The 22,012-nt window shown below is 45.9% G+C and overlaps 1 protein-coding gene across 1 annotated transcript in view; it reads right to left on the bottom strand.

Annotated features, from left to right (window-relative positions):
* KIRREL3 (kirre like nephrin family adhesion molecule 3) overlaps window positions 1–22,012 on the bottom strand; it is a gene marked incomplete at both ends in the record, with an annotated part of 215,526 nt that overhangs the window by 31,606 nt on the left and 161,908 nt on the right. The window contains 2 exons of the mRNA XM_080357923.1: window positions 11,249–11,398; window positions 12,753–12,902. Coding sequence (XP_080214049.1) covers window positions 11,249–11,398; window positions 12,753–12,902 — 300 coding nt within the window. The remainder of the gene's footprint in view (window positions 1–11,248; window positions 11,399–12,752; window positions 12,903–22,012) is intronic.

Raw genomic sequence — 22,012 nt, 5'->3', positions numbered from 1 at the left:
TTTTATCAGCCTGTAACCCCTTTGCTGCACATCTGCCCTGGTATTTGTGGGTGCAACCTCAGAAGTTAAGCAGAAGAATATTGACAAAAGTGTAATGTTATTGATGGAGAAGCGATGTCCTAACACAGTTCTTTCTGCGCAGGCAGCGCCGAGAGGAGTAATTAAACAAAGCCGGCCTGGATGGCCTAAAAGGATTTAATCTCTGCAATCTCAGTTTTAATTACTGGGCTGCACCGATTCTGACCCGTATTAGCCTAAGCTGATGCGATATTTTTTTAATCTAGTTATTTCCTCCCAAGCAGAGCTGTCTCCAGGGGGCTCGTTTGGGCAGCAGGCTCAGCTCACAGCTGGGTACGGTCTAACTAGGCCAGCGCTGCGGGACTTCTTTATGATTATATTTCTTTTTTCTTTTTTTTTTTTCTTTGCATCTTGGTATCATTCCCGGAGAGAAACACAGAAACACCGGCAGAGAGAAATGTGTGCGACATGCGTGTGTGGTGGGGAATGGCAAGAGGGAGCAGGACAGCACCAGGGCAAGGGCAAGGGGATGCGATGCTGGGCCAAACCAGGAGCTGGCAGCTAAAACCAGCTGGAAAAGGGGTGAGGATGGAGTTTGAGGCCTTCGAGACACCCAGGAAGGGGTGGATGAGGGGCAGTTGGTTGGTAACCTTTGGCTCCGAGAGCAAGTGACTCAACCGCTGTCCCAAGGCTTGAATGGGAGGAAGGAGAGTGCGTGTCAACAGTGGGAATTGCAATGCAAGGCACGGAGGGTCCTCCATCCCCTGTTGCTGCTGTGGGAGAGACATGCTGATCCAAGAGTGTGATCCCAACCTGAGAGCGAGACCCTAAGCCAAGAGTGAGGGGTTAAACTAAGAGATGTTAATTCAAGAGTGAGACACTAATCCAAGATTGTGATGCTAACCAAAGATCACGATGCAAATCCAAGAGCAAGATGCTAACCCAAGAACAAGATGCTAATCCAAGAACGTGATGCTAATCCAAAAGCAGGGTGCTAATCCAAGACAGATGCTAACTCAAAAGCAAGATGCAAATCTAAGAGAGCGATGTTAATCCAAAAGCAAGATGCTAAACCAAGAATGCGATGTTAATCCAAGATCAAGATGCTAACGCAAGAGAGAGATGCAAATCCAAGATCGTGATACTAATCCAGGAGCACGATGCTAACCCAAGAGTGAGATGCTAAGCCAAGATCGTGACGCTAATCCTAGGGCAAGATGCTAACCCAAAAGTGAGATGCTAATCCAAGAGCAACATACTAAACCAAGAGCAAGATGCTAACCCAAAAGTGAGATGCTAATCCAAGAGCAACATACTAAACCAAGAGCAAGATGCTAACCCAAAAGTGAGATGCTAATCCAAGAGCAACATACTAAACCAAGAGCAGGATGCTAAACCGAGATCGAGATGCTAATCCAAAATCATCTGCTAATCCAAAATCACAGTGCTAACCCAAGAGCACGATGCTAATCCAAGAGCACGATAATCATAAAAAAATCACAATGCTAATCCAAAATCACAATGCTAATCCAAAATCACAATGTTAATCCAACTGTGCGACGCTAATCCAAGCACTACAGGTGCACCTTTTCTTAATCCCGACTGCCACCCCCAAAACAAGAGCAAACCCCCCCAGAGCCCATCGCTGCCATTTGGCCACTGGCTCCCGATATATTAATTATGTGGGGATGGAGACCGACCTGTCCCCTTGGACGTGTTCATGTTATCACCGCGGTTCCCACCTCTCTAATCAGGGCTTCTCGCTCCAAGATGCTGCTGACCTTGATACCTTCCAGTCCGAGGCCTCTCTACAGCAAAGTGATTCAATTAAGCCCCGGTTCACACAGAGTGCTAAAAAACAGGGGGAAGAAAAAAAATAGCCCAACAACAATAAAAACCCATCCTCTTGAGAATAATTTTCTTCTACGGATTTTTAAGACCAGCGACTGGAGAATCGCTTTCTCGTTTTTGTGCTGTCTCTCCAGTCAATAAATAAGAAGGAAATAAAGGATTTCAGAGAAAATAGAACGCAGTCAAAAGGTAAATTGTGGTCTTAAAAGCCCCTGAGAGACTGTCAGAGACTTTGAAATGTTTCCTAGTTTGAGACCATTTCTTCCTGACTACATGGTTTCCACTCCTCAATTTGCATCTCTGGGAGGTAATCTTTAAAACTGATTTTCCCCTGGTTGCATTTCATCGGCAAAGAAACTAAACAGGCTGCTGCATTACAGTAATAACATCAACATTTCAGCCACCTTCGCCTTAATTATTTCTCTGTCTTGCCAACAGAACCAGTTAAAGGAGATTTATATTTGGGGGGGATAAGGAGGGGGTTGAGTTGGGTGTGTGTGGATGGGTGAGATAACCTGGAAAAAACCCAATTTCTCCCTTGTTATGTGTCACCAGCAGTAAAAACAACAACAAAAAGGAAAATTAAAAAAAAATACATGAGGTAAAAGGTTCGGGCCATTTAAGTAATAATAATGTCAACATTTCACCCGTCTCTTGCTTAATTATTTCCTTCTCTCAGCTCTGCCACCTGAACCAGTTTAGATAAGATTTCAGGGCGGATAAGGAGGAAGAACCTGTATTCTCGGCAGCAGATAAGCTGCTTTTTCCAGTGGAAAGGAAGAGAACAAGGCACCAAAGCCTTCGTGCCGCCTCCTCCAGATTTATCAACAGCCTCTTAGTGAAAGTCTCGCTGCTAAAAACCTTGTGAAGTTGGACAAAATACTCGTGGATAAGAGAAAAGCCCTTGTAAAGAAAAGAGAGGGAAGGCGGAGAGCACGGAGCAGCTCGGTGGCATCCGTGTCCAGCCAACATGCGTTCCAGGTCACCCCAAAAACCCCATGGAGAGGGAAGCAGGGGTCTAGTTGACCCCCAAAACCCTGTGGAGAGGAAAGTAGGGGTCTAGTTGACCCCAAAAACCCTGTGGAAGGGGAAGCAGGGGTCTAGTTGACCCCAAAAACCCCATGGAAGGGGAAATGAGGGTCTAGTTGACCCCCAAACCCCATGGAGGGTTCAGCTGATGACTATCCACATTTAAGAGGAGCCTAGAATGTTTCAGAATGTCTCCTTTACTTAAGCAAGGTGTCAAAGCTTCTGAGCTGCTTTTATTTGCAAGTCAGCCTGTTCAAGACCTCCTAATCCTGATCTTTTAGGTTTCTTTCATTTTTAAGATGTTCACATCCACCTTTCTCCATCACCCGGGTGCTTTACAACAATTCTCACTTGCCAGGATGAGCAAGAAGAGCTTGATGGCCCATAAAGTCCTCTGTGACCTTGCAGCTGGGGAAAAGAGTAGCAAGAAGGGCTCTTGCATGGTTAAAGATTTAATTATGGCAAAATAAGGACCCTGGAGGGTCTGTATTCGTGTCCAACCCTGCAGGGAAGCACCGGGTGCCCCATTCCTGTGGCTCCCCGGCTCGAACGTGGTGTAGCCATGTGTTGGCTGCCGGCTCAGTGGCAGATGGGCTGCTCGCCTGTGTGCAAACATTTTGCAACACCTTGAGCGATGCGCGAAGAGGGCGGCTGGAAGGTGTCCATTCGTGGGGAGAAGGGAGACGCCGCCGCTCGTGGTGAGGAGGACAACGAGATGTGCGCGGCACCGCTGGTAATCCAGAGCGGTATTTTAAAAGGAAAGCAAGCAGCTCTCTGGCTAAAAAGCTGTGAGCCTCCTTCTCCTCATTTCCTATTGCTGAATCTATTTTTATTACGCAATTTGCACCCTTTGGTAGGTCAGATGTTTTGTTGCTGATCCCCAGGCCAATCCTAAAAACAATATCTGCTCAGGGTTTTGCGCGTGTGCGTGGCTTATTTTTTTTGGTTGTTAAATGAATTCAAGGCAGGTGTAAACTTTCCCTATTTCTTCATTTATAAGGGGCTGGGAGCTCTGTGCTCTCTGTTATCACCCCAAACCTGCCCAGGGGAAGGTAATAGGATGCTCCTGCATCCCATCGTGGTGGTGGGGTTGGATTTATCCTCATGTTTAGTCCCTTCTGAGCTCCTTCAGCTTCTCTCCACCTGGGTGTGCCTGGTGGCTGATTATATTGGGTCTGCGTGTGTAAGCGCAGCCTCCTGCCATCCTAATTATCTAAAGTGGCTATTTGAATAAATCCCCGGCGCCTGTAGTTTCCTGTAATTTCCAAAAAGGAAACAAATCTGTGCAGGCTGCGATTTTGCGCCTGTGAATTTTGAATGAATAACTCGAAGAGCCTCAATTTCTCTTCCTTCCTCGCCCTCCTCTGCCTCCCAGACCCGGCTCAGATGCTGCTGCCGAAGAGTCTCAACTGCAGGTCTCCTTTTGGGGGGTGGATTTTTCAGGCAATCTCCTCACCTTCTAACCCCGAGCATCTCTGCGACATCTCGATTTCCACAACGATCCCTATTTACAACCTTCTGCCTTTCAAGTTTCCCATCCTGTTCTGTTTTTATGACAGCGAGGGCTCTCCTTTTTATGACGTTGTTGTTTTTTAAAGTGGTTTTATCACCTGGTTTTATGACGAAATTACTGTGCGACACCCCAAGTGCCACAGTTTCTTTCCTTGCCTCTCCGGGGAGGTGGCTGTGATTTGGTGATGGATGGAGCACTTACTATCCAATATATTTTTATCCATAGATATAGAAAGCACTTGGTGATCCTAGTGGATCCAAGGCACTATATAAATGTAAATTATTATCGTTAAACACCTTCTACATCTTTTAAACCTACCGGTTGGAATCAAATACAGAACAGGGCAGCTGTTAACAGGTCAGCCTGACGCGAGAGGTGCTATTTTTGTCTTTGTTAACAATTAAATGTTGATAGCATGGAAGACTTTTATTTTCCCCTTGTGATTTTTCAGCGCTGCCTGTGATTTGAAAGTCGCTTCTCACCCACCATGTGAAATCTCTGCAGACTTTCTAGCAATGACCTGGACATGAAACAGCTGCTTTGGGGGCGTGGATGCTCCCCAGATTGTCCCAAACAATCATCCCCGCAGCATCGGCCCCAGATATGGACAGAAAGAGGATTCCCCATGAGCTACTTGGTTGCAGGGAAGAGTTTGATTCCTACATGATTTAAAGGAGAATTTCAATGCTTGCGTCCAAAACTCTGACTCTAAAGCATTTCTACTCGGCCCCAGAAAACCCCTTGGGTGTTGTCCCCATCGCAGCCATGACTGCCCAGATTTTACCCCTAAAGCCCAGCTTTTATCCCTAAATTCCAGCTTTCCTCTCCCATCTCCAGCAAAGCCACCCGGCCGCCAGCTCCTCCCCATGGCAATTCACTCACACCCAGCAAGATGCTTCCACTCCACTTTCTGCTTCATCAGGAGAAATATTAATTATTTCTCGGGTCATTACAAGCAGTGGTTTGCAAAGGTTTTTCAGTATTTAAAACAACTAGTTCTTTTTTTCTTTATTTTTTTCCCATTTTCCCCAGGCTCTCCTAAGTTGCCGCCTCCTGCTGCTCAGGGCAGAACTTCCATTTAGCTCCATTTTCCTTTCTCATTTCACGCTGTAACGGAGACTCAACGTAAGGTGTTCAAGCCATAATTTGCCATGAACCCCCCTTCTCTCTCCACATTAGAGGAACCCAACAGCGCTTGTGCCCTGGGGATGAAACCTCTGCCTAATTCCTGGGAGCTGGTAGAAGCTGGAAAGGGGGATCTTGGATGGGTCATCCCAAATTTGAGATATTTGCATGACCAAATCCTATTTTTAGCAAACCAGGCACCTTTTAACATCAAAAAAAGAGTAATAGCCCCTTCCAGAGGGCCATTTGCGCAACATCTACTTCAGCGTGAGATTAATATCCAGGGATGGGGGAGGCTGTCTGCTCATTAATTACAAAGGACACCCGCAAGCCAATCATAAAAATGTAGCTATGTAGCTTTGAAGCCCAAGTTGAGCTAAAAGGCAAGTCAGAGCCATAAAGCAACCCCTGTCCCAGCATTGGGTGGGACGCTAATGTCTATCAGACACACCAAGAGATGCTTTAAAATTAAAATGCCATGTGGAAAGCCCAGGACCTTCGTACCAAGGAGAGAGATTCATTGCAGGATTCACCGGCCCTTTCTCCAGCGTGGTCGGGGGAAGATGCTGGGAGCTGCACTGGGAAATGACTCAAGGCTGGACAACACTTAAAGGAGGGGAAAGAACTCAAGACATGTAAAAATCAACCCAGGATAGGGCTGGCAAAGCCCTCAGCCCCAAGAAAACACGGGAACATCCCACTTGACGCATCCTCTCCCAAAGCATCTCTGCTCCGTTTGTCATCAGGGGGATCGATAGGAAAGCGGGGGCTGTCGCTCAGGCGATGTCACGCTCCAAGGGGCTCATTCTTCTCCGCCGGCTGACAAGGGGAGAGGGAGCCAATGCTTGTGTCAGGTTGCTAACAACCCACTGAGCTCCCCCCAGGGACGGATCCCTCAACCTATAGCACATCCATATGTGAGAGGCACAAAAGCAGCTGCTGCGTGTGATGCAGATTCCGAGGAGCGTGGGTTGGATGCAGACAGGAGAGTTTTGGCTCGGCTGACAGACAGGAGAAATGCACACGTGTGGGGTTGTTTCACGCAGCGCAGAACGCAAGGTGTCAGTGATCCACAAGGGCAAAAAGAATAATAATCAGAATAATTCGATGCAGTAGATGATGCAAAAGGAATAGAGGAGATGATGCAAAAGGGAAAAGCTCGTGTGGTGCAGAGGGAGCAAAGGCTCCTGGATGCTTTACCCAAACTGGGGAGGATTTGGGAACAAGATGCAAAACGGTTTGTGCCCAGAGCAGGAGGTGGCACAAGCAACGATGAGGACAGCGGGACAGAGGGATTTGGATGCACAACAAGCATCCCCGTGGCATTTCACAGCCGTTCACATCTCAGCTACATTCACAGTAGCTGGGAATAGTTGCTCAGGGCTCCTGCACAAGGGGCAGAGTAAGAGGGGAAAGGGATGACAGAGAATCAGAAAAGCTTTCTATCAACCCGATGCACTTTGTATCTGTCAGTCCAGTACAGACCCATGGACTCTGTGCTGAGAAGCCAAACGCTTCGGGTTCGATAAAAACACGGGTCAGGCCCTCTCTGTGTTGAGACAAGGAATCGCAGATCGGCGCGAGCACCCAAACATTAATCATTTCTAACCATGTCTTTTCCAATTTGCTCTGCGGTCCTTTAGGCTCCGGCATCTGGGCAGGAACAAAGCAAAAAGGGTGAATTTTGATGGGATTGATAAAAAGACGGGTTTTTTTTTTGAGCTGCACGAGGCAGAATTTGCTTTTCACCCCAAATTTCTAAAGCACCTCTGAGATGCTCTTCCCACCCCAGAAAAATCTCCCCAAGGAAACCCGTCCACCCTGTGCCATCCAATGGAGCCGGCTCAGAGTGCTGTAAACTTAAGTTGCTCAGACGTGACATCAAATATTTAGGTTATTTGGGATTTGTGCTCAATTGTTTGATGTTTCCGTTTCATTCTCAGTAGACCCGGTTGCTGTTTTGCCACTAGGAAAGATTCCCAGCAGAAAACACGGCTTCATGGAGACCCAAACTTATTCAAGGAGAAGAGACTGCCTGAAAGAACATGATCATATTTTCATAACTTCTTTTTTCTCATTGTTTTGAATTGACATCCTGACTCTGGTTTAGGCTGAATTTTCCATTCAGAGAATTGAATTCTGTTCAAAAAGTAGGAAAAAAATACCTGAGGTGGTTCCAAGCTGAACTGTTGCTGGATTTGAAACGTCACCTAGTCCACATTTTCTCACTGCAGCTCAGCATTGCGAACAAATATTGAAAAATGACCTTTTCCAGGCTGTAGCCTCTTTATTTTCTGATCAAAAGAGCAGGAAAGCTGGGAAATGCTGATGTCTCAAGCTGCCAGTGGTCATTTTGGTAATGGAAATGGCTTACTCAACTCTGCAAGGGAGACTTGGACAGAAAGAGGACTGGAATAAAATGAAAAATAAAACAGAAAGAGGAAAAGGGTTGTGATTAAACACCAATACACTTGGCACCGAGGTGACCCTGCTCCTCTGTCCCTGGCTTATGTCATCTTAAAAGACAGGAGCTCTCCCTTCAAATTAACTTAATCTGTAGCGCTCAATAATTCATGTTGATTTAAGAAGGCGTTATTTCTAATGGGACTCACACGCAGGCAGAGTTAATATTAGAACAGGCCATAGAGGGGGAGGAGACGGGGAATTTGACTAGAAAAGGTGGATGTATGAGTTAACTGCCTGTTAATTATTCACCTTAAGTAGCTTCTCTGTCTCCATTCTCACACTCCCATTGTCCCCTTGTGGTTGTCACCGCGTTCCCACCAGCATCTCTACTGGGCAGTCCAGGGCAGGGATGAAGGCGTCACAAGACAGGCTTGGGATGTTCCTGCCAAGACGCCGGTGAAGATCAACCACATGGTTCCCATCCATCCTCATCCATTCTGCTCCATGTCCCGCAGGTTGAGGCTTCACAACGCCGCGGCCAGATCATCATCATCATCACCAGGTCTCCTCTCTTCTCCTCCCTTTTTTTCCCTCCCGGGGAAGCCGACGGTCTCTTCAAAGTTTCTCCTTGCTCGGCTGCCTCCGAGATGTGGGAACTCAACGCTAATTAACGCGGCTGCAAATCCCAGCTTGGCTGGCGGGGCCTCCAATCCATCGTTGCTCCCGTGGGTGCAGAAGGATCCACGAGCGAACCCTCCGGCTCCCGAAATGACGCGGCTGGCAGATGCATATTTTAACGAGGCGCATCTGTCGGCTCCATAATCTCTTGTATTTGCCCTCCCTGCTCCCGGCTTTGATGGAAGACCGGAGGGAACTCTCCCATGGTTACAGCTGAAGTGTTTGCTTTGCAATTTTGCTCAGTCGTTGTCTGATTTTATTTTTAAATTTCTTCCAAGTCCTAATCAGGCTCTTACTTTATTTAATTAATACCCAGGCTTAGTTAAACAGATCATAAATTAAGAAGCCTCGCCGTTAAAGATGTACCAGGTAGCAAATAGCCCTCCCGTGGCTTCCTGGCTTGGGTTTTTCTCCCAAACCGCTGCCGTCCTTTGACTGTAGAAACTTTGGGATGAGATCCTGGTTCCTGAGCAATATTTGTCCCCGAGATTCTACAAATAAAAGACTTCTGCTAATGTTGATGACACTAATAAGCTCATCTCTTTGAGTGTTTGGACTTCCAAGGCTATGGAATGATCTGTTCCACTCCATTTAACCATGTAGATTTGAAAACAATGTGACAAAAGCTTAAATATTTCATTAAAATGTGATGTAGCTCTGCATCCGAGCGGGGAAGTAGGAGGCATCAGCCCCAGAAAGCTGTTGTCAGACAAGAATGACAGCAGTTGGAAACTGAATTGGGAGGCGCGTTAGGGGATTTCACGGCACCGAGAAAGTGGAAAAGCTGGCAAGGATGGAGAAAGCAGCACCAAGCCATAAAAAACCACCAACAGGTATCAAAATCTGACCGCTAAAAACCTCCCAGCCCTTTTGCGAGGGTGCGGGTATCACTGCCAGGCATTAAATTTCCCCAGAACATCTGCAGAAATTCATCTCAAATAAAAGATGTGCTACCAACGGGTTGCAAAGCACCGTTTCGTATCGATCGGGTCCAAGTGGAACGCGCTATAACTTTAATTTTCTTAAAAGGAAAGCTGCAAATATAAGTTGCTGAACATCTTAGGTAAATGTACCAATTAGCAACTACCATGTAGATTCACATAAACACTAAGTGCCATCTATTCAACACATTCCATAACCCCAAAGATAATAACGATTTCCTTTTGATCCATAAAAACATCGCTCGGCTCAATCAACGCCTTTGCAGCAGCTCGGAGCTCTGACGTCCACTCGCGCGCCCTGGGACTAAATTAGTTTTGAGATCTTTAGCTCTAATTAAATAACATTATTTCTTTTGTCTGGCTCCAGCAACAGATTCTGCTTTAGCAACAGAAGGAGGGAGCCTGGGCGAAGGAGGGGAAGGTAAAGCAGCCTGCAGAGGTTTTCCGTAAGCAAGGAAAAAACCACCCTGACAGCCGTTTTTTCTACTTTTCCATTAATTTACAGGCTTCTTTCATGTACGGGCACATGTCAGAGCTCTGAGCTGCGGCAAAGGGGTGATGGAGCAGAAGGAAAAATCAAAAGACAATCGATGTTGTTTTCGGGGCGGGGGAAGGAAGAGGTGGCAGTTGGGGGAGTTTGGGGTAGGGTGGTTTGTGGGGTTGTGGAGAGAGAAAAACAAATGCAGGGGGAATGAAAAAGCAGAAATTCGAATGTATTTTCATGGTGGTGTGTGGACTCCCATAAGGTGAACCTTCCACCAAAACTAGCACCTCAACTCACTTGTTTTGGCTGCTAAGGATTAATTAGAGTCAATTGAACTAAAAGCACTAAAACTCTTGGTTTGGATCTTTTTTTTTTTTAAACAATTGTTTTCCCTAAAAAATAACCACGATAAAAAAACAATAAGGAAAAAACAAATCCAAACTTCAATTTAAACCATCTTAAATATGGAAATAGTTTAACTTTGTGGGTTGAATAATCAGGATGTATCTGGGAGTGATACGGACTGGACGTCGTCCAAGCTTTTCAAGAAAATACCATTTTCATTAACTTCCACATCCATCCTGGGAAGTCTCACCAGCCAACCTGGCTTTTCCCAGCTCTCCTCATAGGATCTTACAGCCATTTCGCCAACAAAACCTGTGCTTATTTCCCATCTCCCACCCAAAAAGGGTCTTTACAAGATGTTGTGAGCCACCTCCTGTTTGCAATCCCACGCAACACCCTCCTGTGTTCCTTATGGGCAACATTAATTACTGAGAAATGCAAGATAATAAAATATATGTATGAAAATATAATAGATAGTACAACGATGGAATGAAAACAAGCATTTTCTTAAGGGGTAAAGTCCTGCTGGTCCTGCTACACATTGCACTGTTGGCACTGATGCTCTTTGTGTCCTTAAATTTATGCATGTATGCCCTTGAATCAATACGTATATTTGTAAAACTGAAGTATTAAACATTTTGTGCCTGTGCTACTCATCCCAGAACCTCTGTGCTCACTAATCACCTCCCACTTACACCATTCGCAGGGTCAAGATGTACCCACACTGCTCTCACGATGGATTTGTTTCCAGTCCTCTCCATTTGGCAACAAAGCTTGTTGTCAAAAAAACACTGAGTGCAATCACAAGGACAAATAAAGCGCAAATAACCATCAACACGATGGGGAGATGGGACTCACCGAGAACAGTCAGCCGGGCAGGTCGGGATCGGATGGCTGCCTGGATGGCCTGACATTCGTAGACAGCGTCATCTTGGAGATCGGCGCGCAGGATTTTCAAATGATGCTCTCCGGACAGATGGTCTCCTACCACCAGGTAGCGCGGATAACCTGTGGGATGCAGAAAACCAGCCCAAAATGAGAGACCTTCCAAATTTGGGGAATGAGACTGTAGATTTTACCCCAAGATTTCAAAAAGGAGGCACTGCTGAAGGAGTGCTAATTGGAATTCGTAGGGAAAGGGATGAGCACGTCTATTAGGAAACTCCGTGGCTCCTCCGAGACCTATCACAGGATTTCTTTAATGCCTTAAAACCCTGAATATGTCAATTTTTAGGTCTGGGGGCAGCGATAGCCCCAATCAGCAGGTGGAAGGACTGCTGCCATCACCCCATCCAGGTCATTAATGCTCTGTGTAACGCCGGCAGCCTGGCACAAGCTCCGAGTTTTGTTTTCTTCCCATGCTATCAACAGCAGGATTTGCTCTCCTGAACCACGAGAAATACAAATGATGGGTTTGTTTGGATTTAGCTAATTAGATGACTGGCTGAGTTGGTATCCTGGCAGTTCCTCTCGCTGAAAAGCAGCCCCTGCTCCATTAATTGTGGAAGTCATTCAAACGAGCTCCATACTTCAGCAGAGCTGTTGTTCCGCAACTGCGTCGCGGGGTCTCATACAGAAAAATCAGCTCTTTAATATATGTAAAAGTTGCGGCACTGAGCTTTGAAAAACAGTTGAGGGGGGGATGGATTGTTGAGGCAACTCTGAGAAATGAGTAATTACACTTATTAAAAAAATAGAGGAAAAGAAAAAGCACTTTAGAGAGGAGCTGCAGCTCCTGGAAGGGCTCAGTGCCCTCCCGGGTTTTTTGCTCTCGAGTGAACACTCTCCCTTAGTCCTGTGAAATATTTCACTAAAAAATTAATATTTTCTGATATAACATATAAAAGAAACTGTGTAACTTCTCCACTATTGTTCCAGAGTCTTCAACAGTTGTAATAAACCCTCAAACACAATGTGGGATTAAGTAACAAGAACTCTGGGGAATTTTATAACCAAGCTAGAATTTGTCAAAAGTGCCACTTAAGGAAGCCACAAGTACTTGTGGGCTCCTCTGAATTGCAATAAACACATTTATCCAAAGCAAACAGACACTTTATTTGGTGTTGTTTTGTTTGGGGTTTTTTTTGAGAAGTCAAAAGAGATGCTTTCAGTAATTACAAAACATCCCAGCCTGTGATTTGGAAATGTGACGTTTGTTTCTCAAGGCCACCCCAAACCAAAGCCGGGCTTTCCAAAGGTAGCACCTGTGGGAAACCAACTGTTTGCTTTCAAGCCAACCAAGTTTATTTATTTATTCCAAGTTTGAAGGCTTAGGGAAGGTTTTGCAGTTGAAACAAAAATGCTTTTTACTCTTAAAATCAACCTTGTGGCTGCTTTTCTGCACCGAGGGGACAAGACTTACTGGAGAGATCGCGTCCCACCCCGAGGGCCAGCCCGTCTTTGATCCAGAGGACGATGCCATTGTACTCGGGGATGGCGCAGAGCAGCGTGACGGGCTGGCCGGCAATCACCACCTGGTCTTGCGGCTGCTGCGTGAACGAGGACGCCTGACCTGGACAGAGAAAGAACGAACAGGCTTCAGTTCTCAAGAGTATTTTCCACAGGATGCAACAGCTTGAGATGCAACAATTTTCCTCCCCAGGTTGAAAAAATGATACAGCCAAGAGGCACCAGGCGCTTCCTCTGACTATTTTATTCCAAATGCTGGTGCTGGTGTTTGAGCCGTCATGATGAACAGACAGAAAATCTTCTGGGAAGAGGCGATATTTTGTTTTACAGCAAATATAAGAGGATGTTGGTTGAGAACCAGGATGCGCGGTCAAAAACCTGCTACAAAACCCTCAGGAAAACACCCGACTGCTGCTGTTTTCTCTTCTCCCAAAGCATTTTTGCTACCAGTATTTTCCTTGGCTTTACCATGATTGAAAAACATTCAAGTATTAAATCCTTTCTTTCCAAATGAGCGTTGTAGTTTTCAATCAGGCAAGATGAGAATCTGGGATGCTCAGATCCAACATTGCCCGTTCGCTCCCCTCATCTCATATCTGAGCTTGTAAAGAGAATAGTTTAAACAAAAGAACAAGTGAAAGCATTTCAGGCCCAGAATTCGGAGCCCACACCCCTCCGCTCAATGTCAGCTCAATATACAGAATTATAGCGGGCTGAAGAAAAAGTTTCTCTTGAAAATCAATTTGTTAAACCAGGACAGTCTCCCTGCGAACCACTCTCAATCAATCCCATCCTAATTTACATCCACTCAATTTTCATCATTGACTGGTGATTAATCCTAAACCAAGGTTAGGGGGGACACAAGTTCTTGCAACTAAACTTGTTTCCGAATGAGCTGTTTGGCAAAGCTACAAAGCTCCATCATTTTTAACCCATGCAGTTAAACCAATGTACTTCCCTTTGTGAATGCTTGATTTAATTTAGTCTAGCTTGACTTATACACTTGCTCTTAGCCAGCTAAAGAAAAGCAGAGCCATCCTTTCTGGATTTCTACAGGTTTATATACATTAGGTGACAAAGATGAAAAAGAAAATTGGGAAAGCAAGCAGAAAAAGTGAGCGTTTTGCTTTGTTGTTCATTTTTATATGTATTTTCCACCCGCTAACTTATATTTTCACGGCTCACTCCATAATCTTGTCAATTGTCCAGGCAGGAATGCGGCAATAACCCCCAAAGATTGGTTTATCGGTGAGAATGATCAGGGTGTCAGCCGGGAGCCGCGAGGGGTGGAATGAGAAAGGAGAAGCACAAAGTGGTGATCGTGCCCTCTGAAAATGTCCATTAAGCTTAAAACGGGTCGGGTTTTTTTGGTCCAAGGCTCCCTTCAGTTCCAAACAGCTCAGACCTGGTCAAAGAAGAGAAAAACGGGGGTAAGGTCCTTAAGAGCATTACCTGGCTCATCTCTCCCTAAATCACACATAAAAAAAAGAAGGAAAAAAAAAAGAAAAGAAGTACTGAAGGCTGAGCTCAACTAGCTCTCAAATCAGCTTAAAGTCTGATTTACTGGGTTTAACTGGGTTTGGAAGATCAGAGGCTCGTCCACGCTGCGGCTTTCAGCCGTCTTACGTCTTAATGTTAAAAGCACAAGTAATTTGCCACAAAGTTTTAAGGGCGATGAGATATTTGACAGAAAATAACTGAAAATGAGGAGACTAAGAGAGGGCGATTTGCAAATGCGGTTTCAGCTACAAGAAAATGAGCTGAAACACGTCAATTTGGGTATTTTTGCCATGAATGTTTACAATATCATTACAAAAAGGTGCTTTGGTTTCAGAGCAGGGTGGTGGTTTGACTCCAAGCCAACGGTCACACAAGATGCTGTGGGTCAACCAGAAGTCTCCCGTTCTCTCTCCTTCCACTCCACAGGGTATTAGCCAAAAAAAAATATATCAAGTTTTAGCTATAACCTGGCTTAACAAATCCAAATCCTTGCAGAGATCAGAGTTCAGACCAACCAAGAGTCTGGGCAAGGAGCATCTTCTGTTCACCCAGGAGAAGAGACGCACCAAGCAGAAGTAAATATTAGGACTCTGAGTTCGCTGTTGATTCTTTTTTCCTTTGAAAAAGCAAATGGATATGCAAATGAGATGCTAATCATGCCTCTTGGCCACGTTCCAGCATGACAGCGGAGTCCCATCTGTGCTCTCGAGCTGCCCTTCTGCTGAATGCGGGTGGTTGAGTGGCTGTTGGAGACGGGGCTTGGGTGTCGGAGAAGGTTCTGGATCTCCGAGCATCATCTTCTCCCGGTCCCCGGCTTCGCCATCGACATTGCATGACCTGTTTTCTGGCCCCGTGAACTCCTGTCTTGCTGTGGGAAGTTGCTGTGAAACAAAAGCCGGGGGGATTTCTAATTGGCTAGATATGGGAGAATAAAAGACCGACTGCAATTGGCAAGTGAGCAATATCACTAACCCTGCTTTCAAAAAAATCACAGGCAGGATCCTGCGTGTCATAAAAGTCTAAGGAAAAGAAAATGAAGATAGAACCACTTTAGAACTCTTTGTATTTCCTTAATGGTTTTGCACCTGTGGCTCCTGTTTTTCACTATTTCTCCATAAAGTTGCCTTGTTCTTTCAAACAAAGGCTGTGACTCCGCTGTGTTTGTGACTTCCAAGGAAAATCACGCCGCTGACACTGTCACATTCCTTTTCAGAGAAGCCCAAATACACACATGCATGGTGCTAAGGACCAAAACTCCCATTTGACAACGCAGAAAGCAGCGGGAGGCACCTACACGACACCAGTGCCAAGGTTGTGTGCGCCGTGGTGAGACCTCAAAGCTCCTTCCATGGCCACAGCCCAAAGTTGGCGAGCGGCTTCCTGAGCTCTCTGAAGAACCCAAATCTGTTTGCATGAGTTCTTGTTGGAATTATTTCCAGCTCGTGGCCTCCTGTGTAAAACCCGCCTGCCTCGCAGGCAACTCGCTGCAAGGAGAGGCAGGCGGGAAGAGCAGATAGTTAAATTTTCATTACCCAAGAGAAGTGAGTATTGTAGTAAGAAGCGAGGTACTTGCAGAGGGAACAATGACTCATTAGAAATAGAGACGCCGGGGCTTTTTTTATGTAAGCTGAGCTTTGAATTGCCATTGTGTAATGAAAAGAATTAGTCCTTTTTTGTCGAGGAGTGGTGAAGAAAGACTGTGAAGCTCCTTATAAAAATGTTCCTGTTTGGAAATGAAAGGCCCAATGATGAAGAAAGTTGGGATGTTTTTGTCATCCCTCAATTTTAAGAGCAAAATCCTTTGCTCGACCCAGCATGATGTGTGGGATGAGGATGCTCGAGGGGTTTCTGTGTGATGCCCCCAGCCCTCAAGGGTCCCTCTGAAGAGCGGAACATCATCCAAGGGTTGGTTTTTCATGATGTGACACCTGCAGATGGAACCATTGGGACAGGATGCCCGCGTTGCCTGTGATTTCCCGACAGACCAGGGCTTGTATCTGCATCACCCTGAGCATTTTCGGCCATTGATCCCATGACAAACAGCCTGGTTCTCAAACAGGTCCTTCTTCTTGGAGCCAAGGACAAGGAGCGCCCTTGCGTACGGCCCATCACGCTCAGAAACACGGACCCGCATCGATTTTTAGATGGCTGGCGAAAAGCAAGCAAGACAAAAGCGTTAAATTATTTACAAAGCTCTCCAGAATTGTCAGTCACAGGGAAGCACGGAGCAAACGGGGAGAGTGGGGCTGAGCTCCGGTACCTGCCTCGGTCTTAATTATCTCCCCGGTGGAGCAGAAAGGGAAGGGACAGTGAGTGTCCCCAGGAAGATTTAAGGACAATACCAAGATTTTCGTGCACCTTCAGAGAAGGAAAAGCTCTGGGGCTCCACAGACAGATGAATCACACCAGTGATGCTGTCCCCAGTATGGAGATACAGAGCAACATCCCCACGGGAGGATCAAATTTTGGTGATGGCCAGAACCACGTCCTGAGCTTCCCTTCAGCTTCACGGAAGGAAAACTAAAAATAGCTTAAGTTCAGCCCTTGCATAAGCTTTCCGTTATTTTATTTTCTTTCCTTGGGGGGAAAAAAAGTTTGAACAAAAATGTCACTTTGGCCTTTTTGAGTTTGCCTGCATGAGTCTGGCTCATGTGGCTTCTGTGCACTTGACACTACCGAATTATTCAATTTGAAAGAAAGCAAAAAATAGAAGCACAACACCCTTCGGTCGAGGCATGAATCAGCTTCTCATTGTGTGATCCAGCATCAGATGTATCCCCTGTTTTAGAGCGAAGTCCCCGAGCTCATACCTTGTCACCCACAAACGCTGAGAGAGACGGGAACCACTTTCCCCTTGTAGCAACACAAAATGCAAAGCCTGGCATTCCCATCAATCCCAGCCAACCTTGTGGCTTCCGAGGGGGACCAAGCTGGATTTAAGTAAAACCAAAGCCAAAATGATCCTGGGTGCAGGCCCAACAGCTAGAGCTGAGTTTAAGCTCAGCCTTTGCATAACCCTTAGGTCCGAGCTCATTCTGCAGTGATGTCAGATAGTCCCATCATGCCACTTAGTGAAGAAAAATCATCATCCCGCCATGGCCACTAAGGAGCTTCAAAAGGGAGACGAGGAAATTTTTGAATAAGGTATCAGACCTTTAAGAATTCTTTTTTTTGTCTATTAGTCACACAGGCAAGAGATCTGAACCACCGAGCGTTGCGCCGGCTTTGATACCCGCGCGAAATCCCAGCGCTGCTTTCAAAGTCGCTGCGAGTAGTTTGATCAGCCGTGCAGAAAGGGCTTAAATGTCATCGGCTGCTCCGTTATTAGCTACCGATTGGGAAAGGTGTAAGAATACACTTACTGGGGGATATTTATTAGCAACCAGCTTCCAGAATTACCTCTTGTGAGATTAAATGCCTGTTCTGGGTAGTTGCACCGATAGAAAATAAACTAATGTACCATAGCGTGGGATCGAAAATAAGCTGTCCCCAAAAATCAGCATTCGAGTGACCTTAAGGAGTGAATATTGTGACTCAACTGTTCTGCTTTAACAAGCTCACAGGTACCTGCTGCCCAGATACAGCTGGGATTGTAGGAAACCGCATTATCTTCTATTAGACGAGCTGACAGAGCTGGAAAAAATACCCAAACAACCAACTTTGGGGCACACAGGATTTTCCCAGGGTTGGAGATAGAAGCAGTGAAGTGAATGCAGTGGATGTGGCGCTGAGCAGCATCCCTGGCTCAAAACAGAAGACGCTTTGCTCTCCGGAGCGGAGAAGAGGTTTCCTCTCATCGATCCACCCAGAAGCCCCAGCTGAAAATTGCTGATGACTCCAAAGAAACACTTTTGTTTCTGGTGCTCCCGAGATAATAAATTACCATTTGCTCTTTTGTTGGGGCGCAGCTCCAAGGCAGCCAGACCGAGGGGCTCGGTACCTCCAGCCAAAACAGCTTTTTGGTGGAAATTATGGATGTTTTTCTGATAGGGACTATTCATAGCGCTTGCAAAAGGGGTTGGCACATCCTCAGCTGCACGAATCCTGCACAGACTCTCCCAGGACCTAAATCCACCCAATTAATCCACAATGGAGGAAAAGGAACTTTTTCCTCTATAATAACAGCTGATACGCGACATTCTGCCTCTCACAAAGTCTCCTGCATAAAATCCTCAAGGATTTTAAATCCTTAAGGGTTTTTATCCCTTGCGACCTTCTGAAATCTCTCAGGTGATTCCTCCCAGACCCCTGGGTTATATTTGATCCGGGTTTATCCCTTAAACCCCACCCCATGTTCTCAGCTCACGGCTGTTCTTTGGAGATACAGTCCCGTAAATCTCAGCTCATCTTCGAGTTAGAGGGCACACGGGACGCCCGTCCGCAAGAAAACAAGAAGGATGAGTAATCCATTTCACAAACGATGTGGAGATTTCCAAGGTTGGCTTTGCTCCCAGGACAAGCAGCGACGGGAGGTTGCACAGGCTACAGGCTGGAAAATTAGACCAAAGAGCTCGCCCCGGGTTGCACTGTGTTGCGCTTCCATCCTCGCTTTGCAACCTCTGTTTTTGCAAAATCTGTGATGCTTTGAGTCATGGAGAGAAATTGAAATGAAGATTCATCACAGAAGAGAAAAATGCAGATATTTAACACTAAAACTACTGAAGATTCTGCTCCTGGCTTCCACCTCTGAGTAGGGTTGAGATTTCTTCAGGTTGTGTTGCACAAATTATCAAGTCTAAAGACAAAGCGGAATGAGAATTAGCAGGTTTCTGCTGTAATTATTGTTTGTTTGGATTTTTCCAAGCGGAAATGATTGTAAATACGTGCACCTTTTTTTTTCTTTTTTTACATGCAAGATTTGTATTTAGAGTTAAACCAAATTAAGAACAGCCTGAAGTTAAGCATATGAAATACACATTAAAAGAAAAAGTGGCAGGGAAGAGACAGAAGGAGGTAGGAGATGCTGAGATCAACAGATCACGCACGTACCGTCCCTGATATTCAAGGGAAACACTTAAAAACTCGTGGACTTTTCCCTCCATTCATGAAGACCTAATAAAAGCTCCTCTGCCCTGAAAACCGCTGGTAGACCCAAGGAAATAAATGCTTAGAAAATACATTTATCAATTATGGAAGAGACCAGTGACCTGCAACCACCAGCACCTGCTTTTTCACCAGGATTTACCCAATAAAAACGAAGAGAGAACATGAATTCAGTCAATATTTACGACTTTACCAGCCCATGCGCACCCTTGGACGTGGCTGAGACCCAATGACTTCTCTGCTTTATAGCTGGAGAAGAAGCAAATCTCAAATGCAGGTCCCTTTTCGGGCTAAAATCCTGAGGAATGGGGATAGAAAAAGCCCCAAAATTAGTAAAACCCACAAATTTAGCCAGTACCAATTCAATTTTTGACTGGAGGAAAAGCTTCCAGCCTTCAGTGAGGCAGGAACACAACTGGTTTAGGGCTTTAGAGAGAGACATGTAACCATCACCATAAATTCTAAGCAGCAACGTGCAACACAAAGCCTTACGGACTCCTATAATTTACTCGGCACCCGGCTGCCAGCTCAGCCTAAGCTCGATATTGCCTGCAGTAATTATTTAGATCAAATACAGTTTATCTGCTTCATATTTGTGGTTTCTGTGCTCTCCGGTAACTTATAAATGTCATTGCAGTGTTTATTTGTTCTAATGAAACTTAATGACGTTTGGAACCAACGGGCTGCAGGTTTGGAGTCATCTCTTCATCTCAGGAGCAGGAGGCCCAAAAAGAACATTAAATTCCCCACTAGGAAAGGAAAATGTATGCAGACAGATATTCAAGCCCGTGTATTATTCATCGGGGGATGACGAGCGATGAGTTGCGGCCCCTAAGGCTACGGGCTCAAAGCCTTGTCACCCAGCGAATGCTCCTGTCCGAGGGGAACGACTTGTCAAGCCAGAAGCCCAAACGCATCTCAATCTGGTTTATTAAACCTCCAGAAGGCACACTGGGGTGGCTCAGCACCACAAAATGAAGTAGAGCTGGGTAAGAAAGAGAAAAAACACACCTTTTTGAGGCTTCGAAAGGAGCATGAGGTGCCTCGGCAGCAGCGGGACCCTGTCTCCTGAAGGTTGTTCTCCTGCCAGTGGAAACTTTTCTTGCCTTTGCTTCTGGCGCTTGCTCCTTATCCTCCCTTCTGAATAATTTCCTCCCTGTGTGTATTTATAGACTCTGGTCGTGTCTCCCCTTGAGCCTCCTCCAGACTCCATAAATTCACCTCCTCTTACAAGCAGCTCTCTAATCCCTGGGCCATTCCTGTCGTGTTCTCCCCAGCTTTGCTCCGATGTTCCCCGGGCTGCAGGGACACACAAGTCGCTCCAGTGCCGGTCACATCGCAGTGAAGCTGCGGAATTACCAATGCCTTATTTACCTGGGGACGCGCCGAAGCAAAACGCCTGCGGCAAGAGAAGCATCTTTCCTGCCCTGGTACCCAGCACCAAAAATCAGCTTTAACCACTTCAGCGTCAAAATACGTTTCAGCACCTCTTTTTTTTGAGATGTGTCGCATAAAGAGGGGAACGTAAAGCCAGGCTGATGCTTCCACACCTCCCAGCCATCAAAATGCATAATTAGTCCCTTCCCTACGATGACAGGGAGGCGTTAAGGTCTCCAGGAAATGGAACACCAGCTATTGAGTGAAATTTGGGCTTTTTTGTCTTTATCTTTTCCTGCACAAGGTCAGATGGGTCTGGAAGTTCCTCAGCAGCTTCACTTTTCCTTCTGCTCTGAACCCAAGCAAAGGGAGAGATGTCCCTCCTGCATTGCCACCAACCCAGATGCCCCTCAAGGCTCCGAATCCCAAAAAACCCCTGGGAACACCAATATCTGGAGTTTCAGTTGTTTAACATGACTTATTCACCATCCAAAAGGAAAAAAAAGAGTCTGAGTTGTTTGATTAACCTCATCTAACCATCTGGTTAAACCCCTGGCAGACACGTTACCTGATGACAACTGACATGAGAAATTAATCTCCATTATTTGTAATCTTGATGCAACCAGCCCTAGAGAAGCCCCTGCAAGGATCTCACCATGAAAATGGGTCTGAAACACCATCTCTGAGCCCCCTCAGAACAAACCTCTGTGTAACGGGCTGCATTTCCAGCTGGGAACACTGCAGATTTATGTACCCAGAGGTCTCCTGTCCATGAACCAACCGGATCTACCCTCACTTCAAACCTCCATGACACCGATTAACAAGAAGATGACTGCACAAGGACACCCACAACAACCTTGCCTGCAAACTCTTGAAAAAGGGAGTTAATTTTGGAACAACATGGCAGCTCAGCGAGGTTGCAGGTTCCCCACCGGCTTCCGAGCAGCTATTGGAACAAACAAGTTGACAAATGAGGCTGCCGCTTAATGAAGCTGAAGCCAAAGTCAATACCATGCCCTTCTATCAGGGCACAGATCAAAGATGATCTCAAGAGTGAGTGTGGGACACCTGTCACTCATAGGATGGAAGGGATGGCACCGAAATTAAAAAGGAGCAGCCTCGGAAGCAGAGGGAGACAAGGACAAGGTGCACAAGGAGAACAGAAAAAGATTTAGAAGAGGAGGCTGTGGGGAAGACTTTCTTCCAGACCTGACGTGCTCTTCTGGTAATTAAATCCAGCTGGTAAGATACTAATGGTCTTTCAGTCCCCTGCAATCACTGCTGTACACCTTG

The sequence above is a fragment of the Nesoenas mayeri genome, assembly GCF_963082525.1.
Source record: "Nesoenas mayeri genome assembly, chromosome: 22".
NCBI lineage: Eukaryota > Metazoa > Chordata > Aves > Columbiformes > Columbidae > Nesoenas > Nesoenas mayeri.
Note: the sequence above shows the minus strand (reverse complement) of the source record. Positions and strands in the feature narration are given on the sequence as shown.